Genomic DNA, 22,579 nt, shown 5'->3' with positions numbered 1-22,579 from the left:
TCGACAATTTTCTGTAGTGCAGCTCATTGTCTGTGACAAAACGTTGTCTTCATCGCCAGTGTTTCATTTAAACACTTCCCATCGAAAATGCTGTACGTGCGTCCTCATTGACCAGGCGGTGCGCGGCTGAGAACTGTCGTGCAGAAGGAATCGAATGACAGCTACGTTATGTGTGGTTGCACGAAGTCAGGCAAAATCTCTCGGCAGGCATCCATACTTGGCGTTAGACACTGTTCTAGGCATGTTAATGTGCTTCCTTTGCGTTCAGATTTGAGAAGAGCGACGTGACGCCATCTATGGTAATACAAGAGATGCTGCCGAACACATCCAAGCAAAGCTTTTAACTGTGGTTTCCATTTCGCGAACGATCGTTCCTTACTTTCCGAATAGCACTCGTATGTTACTAGACTGGTTAGTACCTCCAACTACCTCTGCTAAGAGCAAGCCATTAATGCTTATTTTCCCGCAGGCGGCAGGTCAGGTGGTGAACAGTGGACATATTGACGCAGAACTATTAGTCCTTTCTGAAAGGTGTTATCCAGTTACTGGCTCGTTTACGATCGTGCAAGAAACATCATGTAGTACATTATGTGACGTGTTTATGGGAAGAATGTTGGACGCAGAGAATGAACAGCTAACAGATTGGAGCAGAGGCGCGCTAGTGGCCGCGCGGTTTGAGGCGCCATGTCACGGATTGCGCGGTGCCTCCCGCCTGAGGTTCGAGTCCCCCTTGGGCATGGGTGTGTGTGTTGTTCTTAGCATAATTTAGTTTAAGTAGTGTGTAAGTCTTGGGATCGATGACCTCAGCAGTTTGGTCCCTTAGGGATTCATACACATTTGAACATTTCTGAACTGGAGCGGCTGCATATTGAGGTAACAATAATCACAATATCGGCATTTATACCTCCAACCCTCTGCATTTTCTGGTGCTGCAGTGGTCTGAGGGGCATGAGAGTGAACTTGCCTGGATGTCTTGCCCACCACATGCTGCTGATCTGAATCTTATGGAGCGCGTTTGGGACCTTATCACGCACCAGCCCTGGGCCCACAGACCACCGTCCCCTAACTGCCTGATTTATGCGTAGACATCTGGTGACGCATACTCTTGAAGCCCACCAAGAATTGTCAGATCCATGCTAAGTAGTATCGCTGCTGTAATGCATTCCAGTGGTGGACGAACACGGTGTTAGCGTTTTGGATCCTAAATCTACATCTACACATACATGGAAAGTCTGCAAATCACACTTAAGTGCCTGGCAGACGGTTCATCGAACGACCTTCACAATAGTTCATTGCTATTCCACTCTCGAACAGTCTGCAGCGAAAACGAACACCTATCTTTTTCTGTGCGAGCTCTGATTTCCCTTAGTTTATTATCATGATTGTTTCTCCCTATGTAGGTCGGTGCCAACAAAATATTTTCGTATTCAGAGGAGAAAGTCGGAGATTGAAACTTCATGAGAAGCTCCCGCTGCAACGAAAAGCGCCTTTAATTGTGCCCATCCTGAACCTGTATCATGTTCATAACACTCTCTCCCCTATTTCTCAATAATACAAAATGTGCTGTCCTTCTTTGACCTTTATCGACGTACTCTGTTAATCCTTTGTGGTAAGGATCCCACACCACGCACCAGTACTCCAGGAGTGGGTGGAAAAGCGTAATGCCGGCAGTCTCTTTCATAGATATGTTGCATCTACGTCTTCATACAGTAGAAACTCCGCAAGCGACCATACGGTGCGTGGCACAGGATAGCCTGTACCACTACTTGTCATTTCCTTTCCTGCTCCGTTCACAGATAGGGCGAGGGAAAAACGACTATCTATACGCCTCCGTATGAGCCTTTATTTATCATATTTTATCGTTGTGGTCCTTACGCGCAATATTTGTTGGCGGCAATAGAATCGTTCGGCACTCAGCTTCAAATGCCGGTATCTAAATTTTCTCAATAGTGTTTTTCGAAGAGAACGTCGCCTTCCCTCCACCGATTCCGCTTCGATGACTGCCTTCAATTCGATCTGGTACGGATACCAAACTGTGGAGCATTACTCAAGAACAGGTCGCACCAGCGTCCTGCATGCGGTCTCTTTTACAGGGGAACCACTCTTACCTAAAAATCTCCCAATACGCCGAAGTCGACCACTAGCCTTCCCTGTCACAGTTCTCATATGCTCGTTCCGTTTCATATTGCTTTGCAACGTTACGCCCAACGGTAAGATTTAACTGTGTCAAGCAGGACATACTGTATCCGAACATTACTGATTTGATCTTCCTGCTCATCAGCATTAACTCATGTTTTGCCACATTTACGGCTGGCTCACACCAACTGGAAATTTTTTCTAGGTCGTGATGTACTAGGGTAAGTCAATTATTATCCGCAAAGTAGTTATAAAATTTTATTGTAATCAAATAGGAAGCTTACAAGAACATCATTTTTCGACATAGTCTCCTTGCGTTTCAACGCACTTCGTCCATCGTTGTACAAGCTTCCTGATGTCCTCATAAAATAAGGTTGAGCTGCGAGCCAAGAATGGACCACTTCTTTCACTGCTTCGTCCGACGCAAATCGACGGCCCCCTTAAGGCCTGTTTGAGTGGACCAAACAAGTGACAGTCAGAAGGGGCAAGATCAGGACTATATGGAGGATGATACAGTACTTCAAATTTGAGTTTCTGGAGCGTTTCAGCAGCGTGGACAGCAGTATGTGGACAGGCATTGTCGTGCAACAACACAACACCTTCTGACAGCAATCCTCGGCATTTGCTTCGAATTGCTGGCTTCAGCCTGGCAATAAGCATCTCACTGTAACGTACACTGTTTATTGCTGTGCCCCTTTCCCCATAATGTTCCAGTACTGGACCTTGTGCGTCCCAAAAAACTGCAAGCATTAGTTTTCCTGCGGACGGTTAGGTCTTGAACTTTTTCTTGCACGGCCGTTTACTATCCGGCTCGTAATGATGGATCCATGTTTCGTCACCAGTACTGACCCTGTCTACGAAGCGATCCTGTCCTACCATAGCGATCCAAATGTTATTTGCAGATGTCCAAGCGCGTTTGTTTATGCAATTGTGTGAGTTGTTTTGGGACCAATCATGCACAAACCTTATGAAACCCAACTCTATTGTGGATGATTTTGTAGGCAGAACCGTGACTAATTTGCAGACGATGTGCCACCTCGTCAATAGTTAATCGTCTGTCTAAGAAGATCATTTCACGAGAACGCTCAATGGTTTCCTCACTTGTGGCAGTAAACGGTCGTCTGGCTGCTTAATCGTGCGTAATACTTGTGCGACCATTTCGGAATTTTTAAATCCATTCGTAGACACTCCGTTGTGGCAAAACACTGTTCCCGTACTGTACCAAAAGTCTTCGATGAATTTCTGCCCCTGATACGTCTTCCGATCACAAAAAAAACGGATCACTGAAAATTGCTCTTCTTTGGTGTAAATAGACTGCGGAGCAGCCATGATTACAGCACGGCAGCGATAACGAAAATAACCTAGCAGCTTGAAAATTTCAAAGATATAACAACAAATAAACAGAGTATGCGTCATCAACGTAAAACGACAGTACCATCAAAATAAACAAAAAATAACTAAAAGCGGATAATAATTGACTTACCCTCGTATATTCCTAGAGTTACTCAACTTCGACACCTTACCATACTCCACGGCAGCATCAGAAACAACCGCAGATTGCTGCCCACCCTATCGTGCCAAATCATTTATGTATACAGATAACAACAGCGATGCTACCACACTTCCCTGTGGCACTCCTAACGATAGCCCTGTCTGTGTTGAACACTCGCCGTCGAGGACCACATATTGGGTTCTATTGCTTACGAAGTCTTCGAGCCATTCACATATCTGTGAGCTTATTCCATACGCTCGTACCTTCGTTGACAGCCTGCAACCTCAGTGCACGAGTCATGTTGGTATCACCCTAAACCTGATATGTGCCGCCTCCGCTGCTCACTTTGTGGTATGGGTAACGAGCAGAGAGACCAGTACTGGTAGTTGCCGATCTCCAGGGAGACAGATGTGTACCGTCTGTGGACATAAGTGATGAACTGCTCGTCTTTGTATCATCTCGCTTTCCGTCAAGTTGTGCCCTATAGTTCTTTTCCCCTTGGCTTTAATTCCATTTCCTCTTCTAAATGTTAGTGAATTTTCTTTAATGTACAGACTAAATAACGAGGGAGTTATGTAACAACACTATCTTACTTTCCTTTCAGATACTGCTCCCCTACCACGTCTTTCAGCTTTCGTAATGGCAACCTGGTTTCTAAACAAGCTATAGATAATCTATCGCTCCCTACATTTTATCCCTGTTACCTTCTGAATTTCAAAGACAGTCTACAGTTGTATAATACAAGCACTCTTGAATACTGACTGAAACTTCCTGAGAGATTGAGAAATTAAATCTGTGTGCAAGACAGGGACTGAAATCCGGAGCCTTGGTGTTGGAAGTCACAGCTGTTACTGGCTGAGCTAGCCAGGTACGGCTGGCTAAACCCTCTCTTTCACCCCTCCCGCCGCTCCCATCCTCCCCCCCCCCCACGCTCCCTCTGCTCCCCCCCCCCCCCCCCCCCACCCGCAAATCTCACACAGTTGTAGTTCCGCCATCACGTATATTCTTGCTTCCACTTTGGACTGGACTTCTCCTGTACACCTCGTGCGACCACCAGCGCTGCTGGAAGAAAGGGGGACATGACTTAGCCATAGCCTGAGAGACTACTTCCGAAATGAATGTTTCACGCTGTAGTTGAGTGTGCACTGTTGTGGAACTTCCTAGCAGACTAAAACTATGAGGCGGACAGGGACTCGAACCCGGTAGGTGCCAGGAAGTTTTATATTAGAGAAGCCCATTTGTAAACTGGAATGATCATTCTGGAAACTACCACCTAGGACTGCACTAATAGGGGAAGAATACACTCCAACGGGTCACCAATTTTGCTCATCTTTTGCACGACTGCAGTACATACTTACGTGTAACGAAAGCTCACCTAGTAAGTAGCGCTTCTCAAGCGATTTCGAGATACTGAGATTCAAAGTTTTATGAGGCTATTGAATACTATAATAGAGCGCCAAATATCGAGAAGCAGCGGTGGCGTAACTGGCTAAGACTGGAAGTGTCCGTACTGCGCCCCAGTCTTGTCATTCGTTTTTCCTAATCTGCCACTAACCACTTGTACAGTTAGAACGAATTATGTTTCTTCGAAAAGAAACAGTCATGGTGATGATAATCATCGTGGTACATTCGTTGCAAGCTGTAGTAACAAGAAGTCGTAGTGCAGTTATCATTTGCTCTGTGGATAAATTGCATTCACGTACCTATCGGAGTCATATAGGGCTACATCTGGTTTGAAGAATACACACTGTATCTGCGATGCGGACATGATTGTATCGCTACGTAAATTCTCAAATGTTCAAATGTGTGTGAAATCTTATGGGACTTAACTGCTAAGGTCGTCAGTCCCTAAGCTTACACACTACTTAACCTAAATTATCCTAAGGACTAATACACACACCCATGCCCGAGGGAGGACTCGAACCTTCGCCGGGATAAGCCGTACAGCGCACGACTGCAGCGCCTTAGACCGCTCGGCTAATCCCGCGCGGCTGTAAATGCTCACTTTATCACTATTGCTTATTATACATCGCATGAATATACCACAATGATTGTCGGTATTATTATTGTTCCTGTCTGAAGACATATCATTGCTTCTAGTGACAGATATGTATCACATACGTAAACGATTATACCTTTATTTTCAGACAGCAATGTAGCTTGGTGTGTATTCACCAATTAAGTAAAATAAAAATACATTTCACGAGAGTTGCACACAGATGTGACTTGTGTTAGGTAGTGCCAATTTACCAGTGGTGCAGTAATTCTGGCCTGAAGTGTGATGTGGGAAATGCCAACAACATTCTTAAAAAAATAGATATGTGTTTTTCCTGCAATCTGCGAACTGCACTTCTTAATTTCGAAGAGGCCATAAACATTTTGAAAGCAAATGAAAATTTCTTGTGAAAAGAAGTAGTTAACTTCACTGCTTATTATCTTTAAGAACAACTTGCTTTTCGATATAGTCTTTGGGCAAGTATCCTGACGAACGAATTTTTACTTGCTTTTGGTTACAGTCTTTGGCCCAGTGTCCTGAGGACCGAATTTTAAATATTTACTACGTAACTACTTGTTTCGTCTAATGGGCAATCCTACAGCATTTATGTGACTGTGGGCCCACTATTAACATTTCGTTTCGAAGACGACTGTGAGAGACTGTTGCTGCGCTCCTCTCTTTAAAAAGATATGAAGTTGTAATAGCTATATTTCTAGTGGTGACTGAGAGCGGTGTACAGAACAACATTAAACAGTATTTACTTGATTTGCACGCTAATAATTGTAGCTGTTAGAGTAGCACGTTTTTAGGTCGGTTGGTACATCCAAGTACGTGTGGCAAGAGCAAGCTATTAACGCTTGTTTTCCCCTGGGCAGCATGTCAGGTGTTGAAGTGTGAGTACATGGACACATAACTGTTAGCCTATACTGACAGGAGTAGCCCACGTAGTGGTGCAATGAAGACTGTATAGCAAACACCAGGTAGTAAATTACGTGAAATGTTTATTGGAAGACTGTTCGATGCAGAGGAAAAAACAGTGATGTATGTACATTTTAAAGTACCACATATAAAAATATCTGCATTTATACCCATTACAACCTGTATACTGATTAACAGGTTATTGCGACGTGGAGGAATGAATGGGTAGCATATAATGAAACTTTTTGTGTGAAATAATGAATTTAAATGGTTCTCCCCTCGAGTATGGAATTTAATCAGTCCATTAAATATAAAAATATTAAACTGCCTCAAGAGCTAATCACCTTACTAAATTGTTCTACACTTTCTTGTCCAACTGAGTGCGACATCAGTGGCACATTTCAACAATGAAGTTGGGAATAAGGGGATGACAGATACACAAAAAGTTTGAATGAGAGAGGAAGGTCGCCAACTTTGAACATTAGCTGTAGGTATACCATGTTGCCCTGCAGGCTAGCGCCAAGATTACAGCACACAGGGTGCATCCGCTTGCCAATGTGAGGAGGATTTTGCCCTTGGCCTGGCCAGGATAACAGTCAGGGTTGGTTCTTTCAGGTCATCCCCACTTGAGTTGGTATTCTGAGCCAAGTGGTGGGAGAGCTGTTCGACGGACAAATTTTAATGGCCAAGCTAAAAAGCCACCAGCACCTCATTGTCTGTCTCGATCGACGCCATTGTGGCAAGAAGTGACGTTTTTTCATTTGGCGATCCCATCGCTCTCCCTTGCCACATACTCCATCCTTTGCACTCTGTTTATGCCGTTGATTCATTTAAATTGAGAATGGCCAGGAGAGTGGTGTGCTGACCACATGCCTCTCCATATCCGCATCCAGTGACACCAACGGCTGAGGATAACACGTCGGTCGGTCAGTACCGTTGGGCCTTCTGAGGCCTGTTTGGACGGAGTTTGCTTTGAGTTTTATTCCTTCATAAAGTACACCTTGGTGTGCTGTTTATATAAAACGATCAGTCAGCATTAAGTTTGACAGTTTATTTACAGGGCGACAATTATTGAACTACATGAAAAAAAAACAACGTAAATTAGATGTAAACAGTGGTGTGCACCACTTTATTCAACATGTAAAAGTCACCACAGATATTCGCATTTAGGTTATGACACGTTCGATATGCCTGCCATCATTGGCGATGATGTGGTGCAGACGAATAGCAAAATTCTGCATCACCCGCTGAAGTGTTGGAACATCGATGCTGTCGATGACATCCTGAATTGCTGTTTTCAGCTCAGCAATGGTTTTGAGGCTATTGCTGTACACCTAATATGCCCCACATAAAAGGAGTCGCATGTGTTCAGATCCGGAGAATATGGCGGCCAATCGAGGCCCATGCCAGTGGCCTATGGGTAAAGTTGACTTTGTCGCAAAACCAAACCATTCAAGCGTATACTATTTCTCATCATATCCCGCGGCAGTTTGAAATTCCTAATGCAAACCGTTCAGAAGTTATGACCATTTTATTCAATAATTGTCACCCTGTCTATACTTCGACAAATTTACTTACTTTGACACACATAAACAACAAATAAGTGCACAAAATATAAAGTTAACACAAAACAGTTTTCCATGCAATGTAAGTTCACTAAACAGTACTTTACATAAAAATGCACAAAATTTTTAGGCTACCACATGGTACACTAAAAATAGAGACTACAAACATAGTTTGGTGACCACAGAAACCTTGTGATATCCCCACAACACTTTCCATGTGTTCACTGCATTAGATGAAAACTACAGGGTGTCCATAATGTTCCTGTTTCAGAACGCTGTACAAAGAGAACAACTCCTCAGAATTACGTCAAATTTTAACAGCATATTATTGACGCAGGGGGAGCGTCATAGAACAAAAAAAAAATTAACGAAAATATTACAAATTTGTGTTTCAATGTAAGTAAGGGGTTATAGATGACAGACGAGCCGTAATACGACGACTGTGGTTTGAGTCTCACATTACGTAATCTGCAATGTTCAAAGTGTACGTCTGCACAAGTTTAGCAGTCAGTTGTTGTAGCACTGGTAGTTAGGTGAGCCCATACATGACTGCAAAATCTTACCACATCGGATGGGAAAAATGGATTTTTAATTCTCCTAACGCCAAATACCGCACAAAGAACACAATGACACCAGTTTTGTCTTTGGGCCAAAAACAGGATAAAAAGCAAAATGACATTGGTTTTTAAATGTCCTCTTGCCAAAAACCGTATAAAAAGGAATATGACATCAGTTACTAACTGTCGCAAGACTAGCGCAGAACATATTCAGTAGGTGAAATTTAAAATTTTCCCCGCGGACTAAATATTCAAAAAGATTTCGGGCTTGCAGCCGGTCGTCGTTAGCTTCCATCCACGATATTTCGACTGAGTCTTCGATGGCTCACCTGCGGATGGCTGGCAGTTGTCCAGTCGAAATATCGTGGATGGAAGCTAACGACGACCGGCTGCAAGCCCGAAATCTTTTTGAATATATTCAGTATGCTGTCCATTGTTTTCTGTGGCAAGTTGAAATCGGAAAACAGCATGTTCCACTACAGTTCAGAGTGTCTCGGGGGTCACGTTAAGAATGCATTGCACAATGCTTGCCTTCAATTCAGCTACATTCGTAACTGAAGGACTGAACACCACATCTTTCCGATAACCCCAGAGCCAGTTACATGGGTTAAGATCGAGTTACCTGGACGGCCAAGCTGTAGGGAAATGAAGGCTGATAATTCTAGCATATCCGAAATGCCCCTGCAGCAGCCGCTTCACTGCCAGAGCAATGTGCGGAGGAGCGCCATCTGTCATAACAATGATCCTCCCCACATATACAAACTATTGGAGGGTGTAAACGATGTCGGTGTGCAAAATACACTCGTAGCCATTACTAGTGAAGGTACAGGCAACAGGACCCGCAGGACTTTCCCCAAGAAAAAATACGGCCCTACAATAAACGACACCATCAACCAAAATCACACAATTATTTTTGGTGTGTGTGTGCGGATTTTTCACCCCCCATATTCTGCAATTCTTCTCATTCACATGTCCTTGGAGATGGAAATGGGCTTCGTCTGTCCGTAGAATGTTCCATGGTCATTCGTTGTTCATTTCCACACGAGTAAGAAATTCTCGAGTGATAGTTTGTCTTGTTGGTAGATCAGCACTGAACAACACCCGAAAATGGTTGATGTTGTACAGATAGCAATGTAGGATTTTTTGTAGGATTTTATGCGCTGTGCTTGCAGGCATGTTCAACGTTCAGGCATGTTTGCATGTTTCCACACCACCGCTCAACACTTCCTGCAATGCTGTGGCCACATCTTCAACAGATATCGGGCCAACTACTTTCCTCCCTCGACTGCACTTGAAAAGAATCTGTCTTTTCGAATTTTGTAATTATTTTCTACAGACACTTGTCAGACATCGGACCAATGCCTTTTCTCATACCCTCAATTGTCCGGAACTTCTGCAGGACTACTGGCGTACAGTCACTATTCTAGCTTTACTAACAGCGCGATCCTTGATGGAGAGAGCCATGTTCAGCGTCTCGGATGCAAACTGAGGAACAGCCGCGCACTGCGCGTCTGTTGGTTTCCACCTGCTGACGCATTCAGTGCCATCAATGGGTAAAATTTTCGTTAATTTGTTTCTCCTGTGCCAGTAATTCGCCATTCAAATTTGACGTCGTTTTGAAATTGAAACTTCACATATGGACACCCTGTACATTTATGTCTCGGACATTATATTACTTGCATATGTTACATGCATATGTATGGTAACATCTGACGTATACATCTCGCTAACGGATAATGATATCGAAAAAACTTTCAACTGAAGCGATCATCTTATGAGCATACATAAAAAACTCTTACAGTTTGTCCAGAATGTGAATTATAGAAATGGCCGTAACCACAATTGGTACTTTTGGTACCCATAAGTGATGTCTTTTTGCGGTTTTATCAGGAATTACTTATAAGTAAATTATATTTTTCCTAGCCATTTGAAGTCCACGCTAGACCGCACCTAATGCAAATAAACAACTGAGCTGCTCAGTTTTCGCAGGCTGAAGGAAGTGTGTAATATTTAAGATTTGGCCCTGCACAATAGGACAGCAACAGAATGCACGTTCTTCCAATAGTTACGTAAAATATAGCTAGGCCAACGGCTATCTGAAACACTGGACTCTTTGAAACTTCCTGGCAGATTAAAACTGTGTGCCCGACCGAGACTCGAACTCGGGACCTTTGCCTTTCGCGGGCAAATGCTCTACCAACTGAGCTACCGAAGCACGACTCACGCCCGGTACTCACAGCTTTACTTCTGCCAGTATCTCGTCTCCTACCTTCCAAACTTTACAGAAGCTCTCCTGCGAACCTTGCAGAACTAGCACTCCTGAAAGAAAGGATATAGCGGAGATACTGGCAGTAGTAAAGCTGTGAGTACCGGGCGTGAGTCGTGCTTCGGTAGCTCAGTTGGTGGAGCACTTGCCCGCGAAAGACAAAGGTCCCGAGTTCGAGTCTCGGTCGGGCACACAGTTTTAATCTGCCAGGAAGTTTCATATCAGCGCACACTCCGGCTGCAGGGTGAAAATCTCATTCTGGAAACATCCACCAGGCTGTGTCTAAGCCATGTCTCCACTATATCATTTCTTTCAGGAGTGCTAGTTCTGCAAGGATGTCATCATTTACTACTGTACTTTAAATGTAAGTTTAAGTGCTATAATATAGCCAAATTAATCTTTAGAGCTGTCAGCTCTAACAACCCTGCCACAACAAAGATCAAAATTTTAATAACGATTGTGGTGTTGCTCACGTTGCTAAATACTGCATTTTCGGGCAACATCAGTCATATTATGTGGCAGGTGTCATTAGAGCACAGTTAATAGTCATTTTATGTAATAATGAGAAAACTAGGCACTCATCTTTTTGTGTTTCCAATGCTGGTCTCGTATTATGATGCCTCAATCGTTGAAAATCTAGGTGATTATGATTCTAAGCTCGGATGCAAAGAGGCCTAGGTTTTATTCTGCTATATTCAAAAGTTTTGTAGATGCGCTTCTCAAACCATTCTTGGAGATTAAACATTTCAAAGTTAGCACAATAGTGATGGAAAAAAATAATCAGCACTCCGAATTTAAGTTACACTTCCTTTTAATCGCTTTTATTGCAATATCACGTAACACACAAAACATCACTTCACAATAGAAAACATACTTGAAAACATCTTCCTCACAGTCACTGTTAAAGTTCACATTTCATAAGCTGACGACAATATTCGTCTTTCCAACATGACGTCTACGACTTGACTTTTTCGAGGTCCGACTCTCTAACAAGTTAACAACTAACTAATAATCGCTTACGCGCCCAAAAATCAGAGTTACAAGTACGTCAATACTGACAAAAGAAAGAATACACATAAGAATAATATCATTGCAATATAAACATATCGATGTATCAAAAGTGAAATCAAATCTGAATGTTGTCTCAGAAATATGATAAGTAGTTAACAGAAATACAGTAGAATATTACTGGTATCGAGAGGTTCAGGTGAGGTACCATAATGGTTACGTAATTCAAGTACCATTCCACAGCCAACTCTATAATCAATCTTGAATGCTGTCAGACAACTTTAAACTGTATATTTTGATGATACTCTTGGTCATTTGAAGAGCGAAACTGGTCTTAATAAAAATATACAAAGTACGACTTGTGGCTGTTTTAGAAAACTTAGATTTAACAGTCGCTGCCCCTGCAGACAATGCCTGCTCTTGGTGAAGAGTGCACATTTTGCTTCAGAATGAAAGAGTGATTTTAGCATGTGGTGAATGGCTGGGTGGCAGCTAGTGTTATGCCAGATAGGCTACAAGCAAATTAAAAATATGTTGTAATACTTACTTGGTTTGGGCGAAATGCCAGACGAGGGCGATGATGGCATTAGCAGTGCAGTCGACTGGGATGAGGTCACCGTTGGCGTCTGGGTCGCCGTAGGCGCAGCGCAGCAGACCCTTGCCGGCGGCCAGCAGCACTCCGACGGGGCCGTTCGTGTTGTCCACCCAGCCCGGCATCGGCTCCTTGTACGTCGGAATCACTGCAGAACCAATGATGTCAGTTACACAGCTGGTATTGGAATATGTCAACAGTTCACTAAACTGCAGTAGTGAAAACTCTCTTATCACGCACGAACATGAACTTAGGTTTTGAACTGGACACGAGTACGGAGGTCACACAGACGCAGCAATCACTGCAGCCTGCGCTATGCGTCACTCACGAGACACAGTGACCAGCTCTGGTTGGTGTTCACAAGATAACATGGCCAGCAAATGTGGTTCTCATAGCCGGCCGCGGTGGCCGTGCGGTTCTAGGCACTTCAGTCCGGAACCGCGTGACTGCTACGGTCGCAGGTTCGAATCCTGCCTCGGGCATGGATGTGTGTGATGTCCTTAGGTTAGTTAGGTTTAAGCAGTTCTAAGTTCTAGGGGACTGATGACCTCAGATGTTGAGTCCCATAGTGCTCAGAGCCCTTTGAACCATTTTTTTTGGTGGTGCTCATAAACTGCAGCCAGCAGTAGATAGCGTTAATAAGACACCGTGGGAAGCTGTAGGCAGCACTCAAAAGAAGCTGTGGACAGCCCCAGGTCGTGTTCACAACACACTACAGCCAGTGCTGCGCAGTGCTCAAAAGATGACAAGGCCAGCAATAACCTGCACTTAAAAGATATCAGTGGCCAGCGCAAAGAGGTACACAGAAGAAACTGTGGCCAACATTAGGCAGTGCTCACAAGATGCTAGTGTCAGTGCTGAAAGGTCACAAGACACCATGGCCAGAGCTAGGAGATACCCACAAGACACTGGGAAGCACTCACGAGACACCATGGCCAGCATGATGAGGCTCTCAGAAGACACTGTGGTCAGTGGTGGGCATCTCTCATAAGGCACTATGACCAGAGCTAGGTGTTCACAGGACACTGCGGCTAGTAGCGCTAGGTAGCAGTCACAAGACATCGCGGCCACCATGATGAGGGACTCACAACACACTGTGGTCAGTATTGGGCAGCTCTGATATCCCACTATGACCAGAGCTAGGAGGTGTTCACAAGACACTGTGGATAATAGCGCTAGGCAGCACTCAGAAGATATCATGGCCATGATTATGAGACACTCAGAAGAAACTATGTTCAGGGCTAGGAAGCTCTCATAAGGCGCTATGACCAGAGCTAGGAGGTGTTAACAAGACACTGTGGTTATTAGCACTAGGTGGCACTCAGAAGACATCATGGCTACCATGATGTGGCACTCACAAGATGCTATGGCCAGTGCTAGGCAGCTCTCACAAGACACCATGACAAGAGCTAGAAGGCACTTGGCTAGCAGTAGATCTCGCTCATTAAAACACCACTGTCAGTGGTGTGCAGCCCACAGCACTATGCAGCACTCACAGTACACTAAGTGGCTCTCACAAGGTGCCACAGTCAGTGCAAGGTGGTGTTCACAAGACACCAGTGCAGAGCTGGGATGCGCTCACAAGACACTGCCATCAGCACTACACGGCTCCCACAATAAACAAGGTCTAAAGATCATACCAGAAAAGGGATCGCCCTGTTTTCCCTCACCATTTGCCACCTCCTGCCATTCGTGATTGGCTGAAATGTGATTTTTTCTTTCCAGCGTACTGGATATTTCAGACGTACACATCAGCACTGAAAATTGTGTTCCTTTCCTTCATTACTTTACTTTTCCTGTTACTTTTACTGTTCCTTGGCATGGGTTGGTGGTTGTATTCAAACGCCCATGGCCACTGTTCATATATTGACCTTTTATTTTGAATGTACCCCACATCCATTCTTTTAAAACGATGTGAGATTACCTAAAATGAAGTTACACGGAATGAATCACAATTTATACACTGATGAGCCAAAACATTATGACCCCGGCCCACCGCAACATTGAATGCTGCCTGATGCCCTTGCGGGCATGTGACGTGGTAGAAGTATGTATGCGGAGCATACATGGACGGGCGATCACTCTAGCGAAGATGTGGGCTGCAAATAGAGAAATCCAATTAGATAAGCGACTTTGACAAAGGGCAGATTATTATTACGCTAACCTATGAACGAGTATGTCGAAAATAGCGCATCAGGTTGAATGGTCACGTGCTACTGTCGTGAGCATCTACGTAAAGCGATACAAGGACAGTGGAATTACTAGTATTTGCTAAATGGATCGACATACACGACTCTTCACAGAACGTCGGGTTCGGAGGCGGTGATCTGTGGCATCTCTGCCGAAAGACCACAATGCTGGCGCACATACAATTGTTTTGGAGCACAGCACTCATTATACATTGTTGAGCATAGAGCTCCGCAGCGGAGCACCCTATGTGTTCACATGTTGACCCAACGACATCATCAATTACGACTGCAGTAGACACGGGACAATCGGGATTCGACCGTCGATCAATGGAAACGTGTCGGCTATTCGGGTGAATTACATTTCTCCTGCATTACGTCGATTGTCGTCTCCACAAACGCTAACATCGAGGTGAACGTTGGCTCGAAACGTGCAGTGCGCCACGGACGCAGGCTGGTGGGACCAGTATTATGCTGTGGGAGACATTCTTTTGCTCTTGAATGGGACCTGTGGTAGTGATCTAAGACAAGCTGACAGCTGCGATCCACCTGCATCCCTTCATGCCTAGTGTCTTCCCCGACGGCGATGTCATCTTTCAGCAGTGTCATTGCCCATGTCACGGAGCCAGTAGCTTGCAGCAGTGGGTTAAGGAACACTATAGTGAACTCACGTTGATGTCTCGGTTGATGTTACTCATGTGGAACCCATCTGGGTTTGGCAGAAATTCCTGTTGATCGACCATTTTTGTACATGACCCCCTCTGAATTTGATTTATTACCACATGGTAGTAGAATTGTTCATTGCTCTGCACAAGTGATTGCACGTAATCCCAGGATTGCTTTCCCAGCAAATTCAAGTGACTCTGAACTTGCAACTTTAAATCAAAATAAGAATATGATTACTTCTGTGGGTATCAATTTAAAAATACCTGGTATTAATGTTACGCCTACTGCATTTGGCTCATCAGCTCCTATGGAAACAAGTAGTACAGATCATAAACGTAATTTTAATCCAATTTGGAAATCGTGGTATGCGTATAAGTATAATGAAGAATCGTTTGTAACTACAGTACCTGCCCATGAATTCGGACAACCCATTAATTTGAAATATTATTATGCCCGTGTGTCTAGTACAAAGGTAGAAGGACTGCATAATTGGGGATGGAAATGTGTTCAATCGTCTGTTTCTGAGGTAGATGCAGATTCTCATAATGGCAGTGTTATTGTTATCTATGACTATAAACCAACATTAGGTTTTATCAAAATACCAAAAGTTGCAAATGTTGATATATTCCCTATTGCAGCTACTGCACAAGGAGTACCTCAACGGTATACAATTAGTGGTGACAAGCACTGTAATCCGTTTATGGCATGTGACAATTTTTCAAAAACACCTTTGCAACCAGCTCAAATTCAGGAACAATTAGTGCAAGCTATTACTCCAGTAACGAATGATGATTTCTCTGGATATGATGATTTAATAGAAAAGGCAGATATTGCTTCTGCTGGGTACAATATTAGACTCCATGATACAAATGTCCAACCTAGTCTTCATGTAGGCATAAACCCTACATATGCTTTAAACACTGGCAGTTTAAATAATGATATTGTTAAATATACTGATACTCAAACGTTGTTTGAAGTTATTGCTGAATGTTCTGTTTATTCAGATGGTTTGGAAACTCATTATCCCAGAGAAAATGTACCAAATGTTCAGGTATCTGATATGATTTATACGTCAAATGTGAAAAGGAATCATGAATCATCCGTGTACAAGGGACAATATGAAATTAAACAAGCTTGAATATAATATCTTGTATTTATTGTAAAAAACATTTGTATTGTACAAAATTGTAAATAAATGAATTACTACATTAGAACAGTGTTTCATTTCAATAATCAATATTATACATTTGAAGTAATTGAAAGAAACCCAGAGGATACGGCTTTTTACAAGCATTTTTTAATTCATCAAACTTTCTCCACCTAATTGTATGTACACCAATGTCTTTAAAATCTGGGTGAGAACAAATAACTGGTTGTGAATTTGAAATTAACAGTAATGGAGTACGTTTTAATATAGCGTCTCCTTTGTACTTCACTCTGATGTTACGTATTTCGTTCCAAAGACGGACAAACAAGCTATTAAACAGATGGTCGTAATGTTTTGGCTCGTCAGTTTATTGTATCTCATTTGTTCCGGAATCGCTGTCGTTGAAGAGTTCTTAGTTCCTGGATGATGGGTCATAAAACATTCGCCGGCCGCGGTGGCCGAGCGGTTCTGGGCGCCTCAGTCCGGAACCGCGCGACTGCTACGGTCGCAGGTTCGAATCCTGCCTCGGGCATGGATGTGTGTGATGTCCTTAAGTTAGTTAGGCTTAAGTAGTTCTAAGTTCTAGGGGACTGATGACCTCAGAAGTTGAGTCCCATAGTGCTCAGAGCCATTTGAACCATTTTTTTGAAAGGCCGGAATAGATTTAAGTGTGAAAAATTTTGATAAAAACTGATGTCGAAATTTCTGTGGTTAAATTCTTGTCGTATTGATGTTTTAAACTTTAGACAATTGTTAGAAACATTTAGAAAATATGACGTATAACTGTGTCAAAAAACAAATTCTCGTGCCGATTTGTATTTAATGTAATATACCGGAAGCATGCATTTCCTGTTCGTGTCCATGACGAGTGTATCATTACAGGAAATAGTACCGTGAACAATATAAGCATAACAGCCAAGCAAATGTCAGCGGAAAAGAATACCCGACTTTTAAAGATTACTCCGTGTTTTATAGCTGTTTCTGCACTACAGTAAGGAATCCGAAACGCATATACTACGTACAATCCGAGCATAAAACGTTGCCATACATGAAACGTAACGAAAATTAAATTTCAAAGAATGAATATTAATTAAGAGATGTTAGTTTTTTAAATTTCTGTTAAACTGTCACGAAAACTGCTTTAGAGTTCCAGTGTTTGTCCTGTGGATTTGTATGTTCCTTCTAAAAACGATGTCTTGCACCCTAATATTGGTGAACCTTTTCCGTTTCTGAGGATTCGAGATGATCAGTTGAAAGCTACAGATACTTAAGGCAACGCTGCTACCGTAGTAGAAACTGCGGAATGTCTCGCCGTTCCTCTTAATGAATGTATGACGAACTTTGAAATTTGACCTACTTATAAAATGTATTTTTTCGACAGATTACATTTCCATTTGTTGGCGCTGAAAATTCGAGAGGCTCTGTTCGAAGCTTGCGCTCTACCTTAGCAGTGCATGAGACACCTGAATTCGCGTCTTCAATAAAAAAAAAAAAGTAAAAGCACTTCGAGCAGCAGCATCTTCGGCCCAATACGCTCGCCGCTGATAAACTACCCTACAAATAGCTTTCGTCCTGTATAAAGCTCATCATAGGTGCCGTACGACCATCTTGCGATTTCGAATTGCAATTTACTTTTCTGCACATACTTCTAATAAAGCGGAACGAAAATCCATTGACAGTAACCATGGTGTCTCGCTAAGACGGCCCTACATAGCGTAACAAATAACAAAGGAGTTGGAAGTCTAGTAAGTTGTTATCGAACGCGTCTCTTTGTTATGATTTATAAACAGGCGTTTGAGAGACACCCCCTAGTCACAAACTCTTTGTTAACTCGGAGATACAAACAGCGAGAATGAATCCCACGCCCACACAGGACCCTATAGAAACAGGCCATGATGCGGTAGAGACACCCTCATAGAAGGCTGTGAGCCATCAGCTGGGGTGGCACAGTATGTCTGTTTCGCGAATATCAGATTCACACGTATTAAACATAATTCTGAAACATTACTACACGCCTTAGTAATTCTGCTGGTTTGTAGAACCTACATAATTTTATCGGGGCGTATACGACCCAGCAAACTAAATAGAACCTGGAAAACATTAGTATTATTATGTTGTAACTTTATGTGCGATATTTTATGTCTTCAATTGTCACGAGAATAAGTTTGTTCTGGTTTGTGTACCTTTTTTACAATACTGCCATGTTGATAATATCGCTCTGCAAACAAAAATTTAACTTCGAAAATCCTAGGTCCAAATAAAAGGATGGACACATGTGTTCCACCACAATGAATTTCAAAATCGAGAGGCTTAAATTTTGTTCTGGTAGCGAAATTCTATTACTGGTCATAATGCAAGACAGCAGATAAATTTTATTTTCCAAATATACGTATCATAAGTTGTAACATAAATTTTAACTAGGAAAGGGTTAATAGCGTGGCATCGATAGGTAGGAGTCGAGAATAATTCTGCGGGGGCATTACGTTCTTACGCCGTAAAATATGGATGGGATTACGTGTTTCGTGCCCATCACTAATTTCTCTCCTGTGAGAGAAATTCTTCATCTCAGAGTAGCGCTTGCAACTCACATGCTCAATTACTTTCTGGGGGCTCAAGACTACACGCTGGCCTTAAACCATTTTTAATAAGAGTCCGTAGTTCTTGGTCCTCCACTCTTGGCTCTTGTAAATATTGTGTATTATCCATTTTTCTCTATAGCTCACCCCTATTTTTCTCATAATTTCGAACATCTTATACCATCTGACATTGGTGAACGCTTCTTCCAGGTTGACAAATCCTATAAACGGGTCTTGATTTTTCTTTAGTCTTGTTTCCGTTATCAGCCGCAACGTAAGAACTGCCTCTGTGGTCCTTTACATTACCAAAAGACAAACTGGCCGTCATTTAACATATCTTCAATTTTCTTTCCCATTAATCTGTATATTATTCTTGTCAGCAAGCTGGATGCATGAGCTGTTGAACTTATCGGACAATAATTCTCGCACTTGTCGGTTCTTGCAATTTTCGAAATTGTGTGGATGATGTTTTCCCGTTGCATTCTAGATGGTATATCGGCAGTCTCACAAATTATACACACCAACATGAGTAGTTGTTTTGCTGCCACTCACCCAATGATTTTGGAAATTCTGGTTGAATGTTATTTATCACTTCTGCTTTATTCGATCTTAAGTATTCCAAAGCTTTTCTAAGTTCTAAACCCGTAATTAATTATGGATCTAACTTATGATTTTATTGTAGTGTCGTACACTTTCGACACCACACAAGGCAGTCAACATCAAGAAGTCGGCAGTAAATCGTGCGACTGCCCCGCCAATCCACGGCCGGTTAGGACGCCCTCAGCAGCACACGAGGCCAGTTCACAATTTAAGAAGCGACCGCACCGACGCCAAGAGTCTGATAGTGAGGTTAACTCTGCGCATTCGAAGCCTACTAGCTAGCCTCACCTCTCTGTTGATATTGTCTAACGCGAACTTGCTTGTATCAAGGAATTATTGCAATACAGATGGACTTGGCTGAACTGAAGTTAAATAAACCAGAGTGAAAAACATACCCTAACGTAAAAAAATCGTAACACCAAAAAGGATCTGGGCAATATAAACGAAAGTTTGTATATCTGAAAGATGATGTCTAATAAAATGTCACGGCTGTCGAATAAGGGTGGTGCTAGTAGAGTCACTATCAGGATGCAAATCACGTTTGTTTAAATACAAGCTGTAACGGTCGTGAGCGTTAGTTACCTTTGAGACTTCACGCGATGAGTTGGCGTTAGTCAAGAACGCCTTTATGGCGACAAAGACGCCATTGTCAACACACTTAGTTTGAACGAGGTGGTGTAAAAGGGCTACGAGAAGTTGGATGTTCCTTCTGTACTATTGCAGACATAAGTGGCAGGAATGTAGCAAATGTACATGACTGCTGGCAGCGGTGGCTACGAGGATCTACGGTCGCTCTAAATAAAGGGCTACTATCACGTGGGGAGACCGTCGGGTTCAGCGTATGGCTCTGGCGCATCATACTGCATATGCAGTAGCAGTATGAGCAGCAGATGGCACCACAGTGACACAACGAACTGTTACAAATTGGTTACTTCAAGGACAGCTCCGAGCCAAACGCCCTGTAACGTAGATTCAACTGACCTCAAACTATCGCCGTTTGCGACTTCAGTGGCGTGAAGCCAGAGGTCATTGTAGGTAAGGATTGCCGTCTGCTGCATTTTACGATGAAAGCTGGTTCTGCCTCGGTACCAATGATGGCCGTATGTCGGTTAGGAGGAGGCCAATTGAGAAGCCTGCAACAAATATGCCCACGTGCTAGGCACTTTGGACCTACACCAGAGGTTACGGTCTGCGATGCTATTTCGTATGTCAGCTGTAGCAGTTGGTGGTTATCCCACGCACTGTGATCGCAAATTTGTACGTCACTCTGGTGATTCGACCTGTTGTGTTGCCATTTATGAACAGTATTCTACGAGGTGTCTTCCAAAGGGATGAAATTCACCCAAACACCGCTGTTGCAACCCGACGTGCTCTACAGAGTGTCGACATGTTGCCTTGGTCTGCTCTGTCTCCAATCGACCACTAATGGGCAACAACTCGAGCGTCATCCATAAGCACATTAACCGTCCCTTTACTGAGCGACCAAGTTGTGCAATAGGCACGGACGTCCATGCCACAAATTGACATCCGGCACCCGTCCAACACAATGTACGCACATTTGCATCCTTGCATAAAACATTCTGGCGATTATACCGGTTATAATTGTACCAGCATTTCACATTTGAAATGGCTTATCTCGTGCTTACATTAACCTGTGATCTTGCAATGTTAATCACTTAAACATGTTACCTAACCAAATGCATTCCCGAAATTTCATTACTATTTTAAAAGTTTTCGTGCTGTGATCTCTTTTCCGTCAGTGAATTACGTGCGCTTCTCATTATTTTACTCTCTGTCTCAGCCCCTAATATTTCTAAATTTATAAAATTGGTGTTCCTATTCATCCTTCAGAGAGAGATGAATAAAAACGGCGCTGTTAATCTTTTTAACGTTTCTTTTTATTCATCCTTTGGATGAATAGGGAATGTCAAAATCTATTTTGTTTCCAGGAGAATAAAATACAAAATGTTGAAATGTGTGTGAAATCTTATGGGATTCAACTGCTAAGGTCATCAGCCCTTAAGCTTACACACTACTTAACCTAAATTATCCTAAGGACAAACACACACACCCATGCCCGAGGGAGGACTCGAACCTCCGCCTGGACCAGCCGCACAGTCCATGACTGAAGCGCCAAGACCGCTCGGATAATCCCGTGCGGTTAAGAAACAAAAATTATCTGGTTTAAAAGAAGTTTTATTCCGTGGAAACCAAGAATATGGCACAAACTGTGTTTTTTTAATTCTTGTTTCCAAAAAGAGAGTGTTACACCTTAAAATATTGTTGTAAGGTGGCTATAATTTCGCACCTTACAAGCACTCATCTACATACTTTGCCCTGATTTACAACCGGAATTAGATATCATTTGACAGGTTGTACATCGTATATACAGGGTGTTTCAAAAATGACCGGCATATTTGAAACGGCAATAAAAACTAAACGAGCAGCGATAGAAATACACCGTTTGTTGCAATATGCTTGGGACAACAGTACATTTTCAGGCAGACAAACTTTCGAAATTACAGTAGTTACAATTTTCAACAACAGATGGTGCTGCGGTCTGGGAAGCTCTATAGTACGATATTTTCCACATATCCACCATGCATAGCAATAATATGGCGTAGTCTCTGAATGAAATTACCCGAAACCTTTGACAACGTGTCTGGCGGAATGGCTTCACATGCAGATGAGATGTACTGCTTCAGCTGTTCAATTGTTTCTGGATTCTGGCGGTACACCTGGTCTTTCAAGTGTCCCCACAGAAAGAAGTCACAGGGGTTCATGTCTGGCGAATAGGGAGGCCAATCCACGCCACCTCCTGTATGTTTCGGATAGCCCAAAGCAATCACACGATCATCGAAATATTCATTCAGG

General features: G+C 42.9%; 1 protein-coding gene and 1 non-coding gene across 2 annotated transcripts in view; both read right to left on the bottom strand.

Moving 5' to 3' along the window:
* LOC124545525 (fatty acyl-CoA reductase 1-like) overlaps nt 1-22,579 on the bottom strand; it is a 152,080-nt gene that overhangs the window by 44,718 nt on the left and 84,783 nt on the right. The window contains exon 6 of the mRNA XM_047124473.1: nt 12,486-12,678. Coding sequence (XP_046980429.1) covers nt 12,486-12,678 — 193 coding nt within the window. The remainder of the gene's footprint in view (nt 1-12,485; nt 12,679-22,579) is intronic.
* On the bottom strand, nt 10,806-10,880 carry Trnas-cga. The gene has a single exon. It is a non-coding gene; the product is annotated as a tRNA-Ser (tRNA).

Source organism: Schistocerca americana, chromosome 8 (genome assembly GCF_021461395.2).
Source record: "Schistocerca americana isolate TAMUIC-IGC-003095 chromosome 8, iqSchAmer2.1, whole genome shotgun sequence".
Classification (NCBI taxonomy): Eukaryota; Metazoa; Arthropoda; class Insecta; order Orthoptera; family Acrididae; genus Schistocerca; species Schistocerca americana.
Note: the sequence above shows the minus strand (reverse complement) of the source record. Positions and strands in the feature narration are given on the sequence as shown.